General features: G+C 30.0%; 2 protein-coding genes across 4 annotated transcripts in view; both read left to right on the forward strand.

Annotated features, from left to right (window-relative positions):
* Tif-IA (RNA polymerase I-specific transcription initiation factor RRN3 homolog Tif-IA) overlaps nt 1-2,064 on the forward strand; it is a 2,887-nt gene extending 823 nt beyond the window's left edge. Inside the window, exons 3-8 of the mRNA XM_018543135.1 lie at nt 53-272; nt 349-451; nt 514-669; nt 901-1,389; nt 1,478-1,656; nt 1,739-2,064. Of these exons, the coding sequence (XP_018398637.1) occupies nt 53-272; nt 349-451; nt 514-669; nt 901-1,389; nt 1,478-1,656; nt 1,739-2,064 (1,473 nt within the window). The remainder of the gene's footprint in view (nt 1-52; nt 273-348; nt 452-513; nt 670-900; nt 1,390-1,477; nt 1,657-1,738) is intronic.
* Nucleotides 2,065-3,672: 1,608 nt separating this feature from the next.
* The window catches only part of LOC108777009 (uncharacterized), a 21,907-nt gene continuing 18,472 nt past the window's right edge, over nt 3,673-7,107 (forward strand). For all 3 annotated transcript variants that reach the window (XM_018543805.1, XM_018543790.1, XM_018543797.1), the window contains exon 1: nt 3,673-3,737. The gene's annotated coding sequence lies outside the window, so the exon portion shown is untranslated. The remainder of the gene's footprint in view (nt 3,738-7,107) is intronic.

Genomic DNA, 7,107 nt, shown 5'->3' on the forward strand with positions numbered 1-7,107 from the left:
GTATTATAATATAAAATACTTTCTTTAAAATGTTCTTTTTGTTTTTTTTTAGGATAGCAATTTAGCAGAATTCATAAATGAGACAATGCAATATATCTCCTTGTTAGATAATGAACATAAATTGTTTGTTGAAGCACTTCTTCAAATTGACTGGACGACTAGATCATCACAAGTGATTTTTACATATAAACTCTTTTTGCAAAATTTAGCTTGTATGCAGACGTTTCATACAAATATTGTAATAAATTGTCTCGTTGAATTGTTTAAACCAAGTAAATTTTATATTTATCATAATAATATTTTATTAGTAATAATACAATATTTATTATATTTATTTTTTTGTAATAGAAAATAATACCGAACATGAAATTGGGCAATTTAAGGATGAAGATATAGAAAGGCTAAATCATATACATGATATATTACGTGAAATTTTGAGAGTAGTACCAATGTAAGAGTGATTATAAATTAGTTTTTGTCATTAACATATAATATATGTTATAACTTTTTTAGGTCAAATAATGATTTGCTCGAAGCCATCGAATTACATTTTCCATTTCATCTTATACATGGCACTTACGTACATGAAATTTATCTCCATGCATTATTAGAAATGCTAAATTATGCACCTCAGCTAAGAAGAAATATGTTTATCCTTATTATTCAAAAGTAAGTTTCTATTGGCAAAACTGTTATTCAGTAAATGAAATTTTCAATTTTATTATAATTAATGAAATATAGAAACGTATTACTATTTACCTCATTCTTTTACTGATAACCTTTAACTTTAATTAACCTATTATATAATTGATTTAAATTTGGTATCTATCAACCACTTTCATATAAAATTACTTTTTTTATTTTATTAATAAGATAATAAATAGTATATCTGTATTTTAGGCTAGTGACGTTGGATGTCAATATACCTTGTGAAGAAGCAAACAATAAGGACATTGTAGAAGATGATTGTATTAATAATGGGACAAGTGATAATGATAATCTGACCAAAATTAACAGTGACACAGACAAAAGCAGGACTGTCCATCCAGTTGCACGTATACTAGACTCATGCATGGAATTATTTTTCAAATTTATACACGAGTTTTGTTTTGTGAATGACGTTCTGCAAATAAAGAACCTAGAGATACTATGTAATGATATTGTCTATGCATTCGAAAAAGAAATATTAAATATGTACGGCATTCGATACGTACAATATATCATGTTCTACATATGCAGTTTTGGATTTTCTACAATTAAGGAAAAGTTTATAAATTGGTTGTGGCAGATGGTGGTGAAACCTAATCCTACAGTGCCACCGATTTATCGGCAAACGGCTATTTGTTATATTTCTAGTATGCTTGCCACTGCCTCATTTATCTCTCCGCAGTAATTAGCATATACTTTTGATAACGTTACACAGACAATACGTATCTTAAAAAAGAATGTACCTAATATTTATGCCATTTTCTCCTAGGTTAGTGGAAACAATGATATCTAAAATGACGCAATGGCTGAACAAATATATCACCTCGCAGGAATGTTCGGAATACATTGAAGATTGTGCAAAACATGTTGTATTTTACTCTGTTTGTCAAGCGTTCTTTTATTTATTTGTTGCGAGGTACAAGCATTTTGTATTTGACTTAAAATATGGTGAGTGATTTATATTTACTGTATGAAAACTACAAATTTAACAACGAGATAAATGTGTATAAACAGTCTTTTTATTTTTCAGAAAAATTTCTTCAGAATCTTTCTCTTTCAATATCCAAAATTGTTACTTGTAAATTAAATCCCTTAAAGATGTGCGATACCAAGATTGTTCACGCTTTTGCCCAAACTACAAGAACATATGGACTAGCCTATTGCGATACTGTAATCGAATATAATGAGCGCAATCAATTACCTATTTTTGGAATGGAATCCCATTTGTCTGTTTCAATTCCTAATTTTTTCCCGTTTGAATCTTATACATTAGAACATAGTAGACGAAGAATAGCTCCTTTATTTTATAATAATGCAGCAAATACTGACTGTTCATCAGTTAATAAATATGAATAAAGAAAAAAGTACATAATTCACTTGTATATACATAAATAAATTATAATTACAGAGAGAACAAAATTTGCTAGAAACGCAAAAAGGATTGCAAAATTTAATTGTCAAATTTTTTTGCATTTATAATAAACAAATTTGATTTAGCTTGTAGTAATCGAAAAATATGTAAGAATTGTATAATGATATTTTTTTAAAGTTACTACGTTTTATCGAAAAATTATACAATATAGTAACTTATAAATAAAATGTTATTTCGAAATGATGAAATTAGGCTATGTGTGTATTTTATTAATGCTATATCAATTTAAAAAGTTAACCGGATAAACGAAAAAATTTATATGCTAGAATTTTTATTGAAAACATAAGTTCGCTTAATAAATTTATCCAGATATACCTATTTTACATAAGACATTTTAAATGAGGCCAAATGATAGATAAGTGCAAATACACCAGAAATTCTTAATGTATTAATCCCATGACGTGTCGGAGTAAATTTCGGAAAAATAACAAATGACTCAGATTGAACGAACGCACTAAAGTTAATATTCTTTTGGTCGTTTCGTATTATTTTTCTTTTCATTTTTCGAAATTCCGACGTCACTGGAAAACACTCTTAAAAGTAATCGATTGCTTTTTTTTATATATAATACATTAATGCCCGTTTCTACCAATGTATGTACGTAGATTAACTTTAATCTCAATTTAATTTGCACTTTATCTCTTTCTGAGACACGCGTATATCTCTTTATATAAAATCTCGATTTAATAACTTACCAAGGCGTATATAAGGTAGGCTTCCACTACAATGCCTTACTGATGAGTCCTAGTGTAAGCCGAAACGCCAAAATTACGTGATATTCTTCGCAATATATTAGATTAAATTATGAGAAATTTAGATTTTTAATTGTAATTTGACTCTTACTTCACCCTTTTTAATGTTATTGATTATTGTTATATAAAAGAGTCCTTGAATTTTTCAATTTATTTGTTATCTCTTTCTGTTTTAAAAATTAAAAAGAAAATACACTAAATTAAAATTAAAGTTAATCTTACGTTGGTAATAATTTAGTCTATCTTTTTCTGACTGTTACTATATCTATATAAAAGATAAAATATAATAAATTATACCTAGATTAAAGTCAATCTGCTTTGGTAATAATTTAGTGTTTTTTCCCAGTGAGAAATGATAATGAAATCGACATCGATTCCATTGTCATTTTTCTCACTGGGTTATCTTTTGCTAACTCTTACTATGCAAAAGAAGATAAAATAAATTAAACCTAGATTAAAGTTAATGTGCATTGATAAAAACATGTAAAAATAGACAAATCGCAGAACATATTTGTATTGTGTGGTTCTACACACAGGTTTGAAGTTGTGTCAAACGGAAGTTTAGTGTAGAACGGCTGCGCATTAAAAGGCGCCGAAGGCGAACAAGGAGAGAGTTTAGTGCGACAAGGACAGAGCGATATGTCGACACGCTATCTGCTATCTGCTGTCACACGACACACGAGCTTGTGCTTTTGTGTGAGTGCTACCGGTTGTGCCAGGCCGCCGACCGATGGCGCTAGTGGCGATGTCGTAAACCGTCCCTGAAATGGCATCCGTGGTTGGAAATCGCATCACTGACTCGAATTTGTTACGGCGTGTTTACGACACAATTCATACAAGTGATCGTAAGTATTATTGTTGTAAGCTCATTATTGAGACACATCAGTTATCCTAAAGAAAAAACCAGTTTCGTCGTCACAGTCGTGCATTGTTCGTAATTGTACCAGAAGATTTATGGGTTATCGCCGTGTCTTTTTCTTCATTAGTGATGCCAACGTTTCGTGAACCATACCGTTCGCTTCATCAGGGCGAGGGATGCACTGATACTGATATTGTTCGTAATTCTCGACCATGTGTTTCTCGACCAGTGAATTGTCAGTTATGCCACGCCATGCTTCTCTGTGAGATAACGTGTCGATACCGGCCTTCGGAGCCCCTCCCCGTCCCTACGATTATCCTTTAATCTATGAGACGAGGTTATGAGAGATTCCATTTAAGAACAGTTCCGCGGTCAACTTTTCTGTTTTAAATCTTTGAGAACGTGCCAATTCCGCGTTTATCATCATGATCGGTTCACCTAAACTCTTGAAGTTTTCTCGTTTATCCTCGTGACGGACATCGTATCAAGAAGACGACGGAACGTGGTTGCGATTCCCTTTGTGCTCTGACTTTTAGGTTATGGTCGTTGCGAGCTTTAAACTGTATTCTATCGCGACGATGCGATTGCTTTCAATCACGTTGCTCCATCGCGTCTCTAGAAGATTTCTGCCCTGAGATAGCTCTTGTGTTCGAGAACTGCGTCGCATAGCTTTCTCCAACAAGTACCTTGCAAACTTAAATCAGCTTGTTCTAATTACATGTGGTATCTCTAAAATCACTGTAAATTGCTGTCAAATATAAACATGTTAATGATAACGTTAAGGCATCATGTTTTCATGTTTTCTCATATCTTTTGCATAAAGAAATATTTAAATGTGGACAATCTATTGTTCGTTATAACTGTTCAATCATTTTAGATCATATCTGTTTATTATGTTGAAAACCAACCTTTTTGTTGCATCACTCTATTTATCTCATATTATTCACAGGTCAGGTTAAATTAATTTTTTGGAACAAGTGTTAAAATAAATTCATTGAGCTTGACACTTTTCTCCTCTTAATTTAAAGTCTTAAGTTGTATTGATCATTATGAATGCAGTGATCAAGATCTGTATTCTATACATACTTATCAATAGTTGTCGATGTCATTATGTGTCTCTAGATTGATTCGTGTTGTATAGAATGAGTAGGAGCATGTTGGAGTATATGATGCAAACAAACCTCTTTCTCTTGTTTTTTTTGTCATATACATATAACCTATTTTATAATTGTGTAAGCATAGTTGTAAGAATTGACTAATTATTGTTGAATATGAGGAAAATCTTCAACTATGATTGGTTAATTCTTACAACTACAACCACTTACAACTATACTATGCAATTGTATAATGAGATCCAAATATCTGTGCAACAACACATAACGACACCAATTGTTGATAGGCATATGCAGAATACAGGTCCAAACTCAGCCAATACATTAAAGACTGTCTATGGAAGCAGCTTACTAGTAAGCTGTAAATAAAACATTGACAATTTAAAATAAATAAGATATTGACAATTGCATGTGATAAGAGTAATTAAGGCTATGGCATAAAAAATGGTAGCAGTAAGATCAGAAACGTTTATAACGTAAGTAATAGCAAATCAATATTGATTTTTTTACTGCTTAAATTTTTCTGTATACCATGGTCTTAATCGACTATCACTGGCTTCGATTTTTTACAGTTTACAGTATACTACTTCCATCATAAGCAGCCTTTTAATGATTGATATACATGCGGATATTATTTTTTTTAATTACAAATTAATAAATTAGAAACTAACATAAGAAAGGAGGCCTATACAAAGAATTTTACATTAGTTGCTCTTATTTCATTTACCACGAGTTACGTATACTCCAAAATTTGTTGGAACGTATCTTGTGATGTAATTTATGTGTTATTTCTTATTAAATATAAGATTACAAATTGTTGTATCTTTTAAAAATTAAGAAACACACAATGAAAAGCTAGATAATAAGGATGGGAAATAACAGATTTTAACCTATCAGAAACCATATATTTTGATGTAATTAATAGGTTGAAATTTGTTATTTTGTTTCTATTCCCTATGTTTTTCATTAAGTGCATCTAGTAGTACAATTACTCACTAAAAGGCTAAGTAATAATTTAATTTGATTGGTTCTTATCTTTAGATCCAATTAATCACACAAAGGTTGTATTCTGTTATTTACTGTGAGTACTAAAAATCTGAAAATTCACGTTATATATATGTACTATAGCTTTTCAGTACTTGCAGTAAATAACGAAATAGACCTAAAATTGCAACTTAATAAATGATTGTGCTACTGGATTTATCTATTGGATTTATGCTTTCCATTTAGTATGACACAAGTGATCACAAACATTATTCCATCTTTCTTAGCAATCAATGAGTAATAAAGACAGAACAACATTTGTGATGATTTGTCATCAAATGGAAAGTACCAGTAATTTCCAGGCCCTAATATAAGTGAGCTAATAATATACATATTTACTATTTTCAAATTTATTAACATTTTTAATAATTAATTGCATCAGTGGTGATATATATACATATATGTCAAGTAATATATACATACATGTATGAAATTCGATAATCTTGAATAATATATTTATATTTTCTCTTATTAAAGTTCCTTTTATATAATATCTTTGATTAAGAAGCTTACAATAATGTTTCATTGTGTCAATATTTCAAATTATCTTTTTATTATATGCTATTATAATTTGCAAATTTATGTTTGGTAAACAAATTAACACATTTTTATAATCTAAAATATATACACGATTATTGTTATATTATTTCTTTTTTTATATGATATAAGATATCTCTTTGAAGTACATAAATTGTACAAAAATTTATAATTTTCTTAAATCGGAAAAAGATGCGATAAATATAAATATTTTAATGATAACGATTAACAGTTAGAATCGGTATTTAGAATGTTGAAAAAAAATTACTTTCGGTCATTGTTCACTTTAGGGGAGCCACCTCCAACGACCTTGACCTTGACATATGTTGTCAAGGTAATGACCCTGAGTAACCTCCAACAAGTTTTAGCCGTCGCTCGCTCTTCGTTAAAAAGTTATGATCAAAAAAAGTTTGAAAAATTACGTTTTATTTCTATTATACAGCGTGACTTCCAAGCGAAGTATTGATGTATTTTTTGATATAATGGCTCGTTTTTACTCACCATATCGCGATCAATGAATAATTTATTCAATAGTAATAAAATATATAATTATGAATACTTCTGAATTATTTCTTCAATACATGTATGATGTTAAGTACTATTCTACACCTTTCCGTATTCAGAAACGTTAAACTTTTCACGCGAAGTAACTTTCACCCCCCC

This window comes from Cyphomyrmex costatus, unplaced genomic scaffold (assembly GCF_001594065.2).
Source record: "Cyphomyrmex costatus isolate MS0001 unplaced genomic scaffold, Ccosl1.0 scaffold112, whole genome shotgun sequence".
Taxonomy (NCBI): domain Eukaryota; kingdom Metazoa; phylum Arthropoda; class Insecta; order Hymenoptera; family Formicidae; genus Cyphomyrmex; species Cyphomyrmex costatus.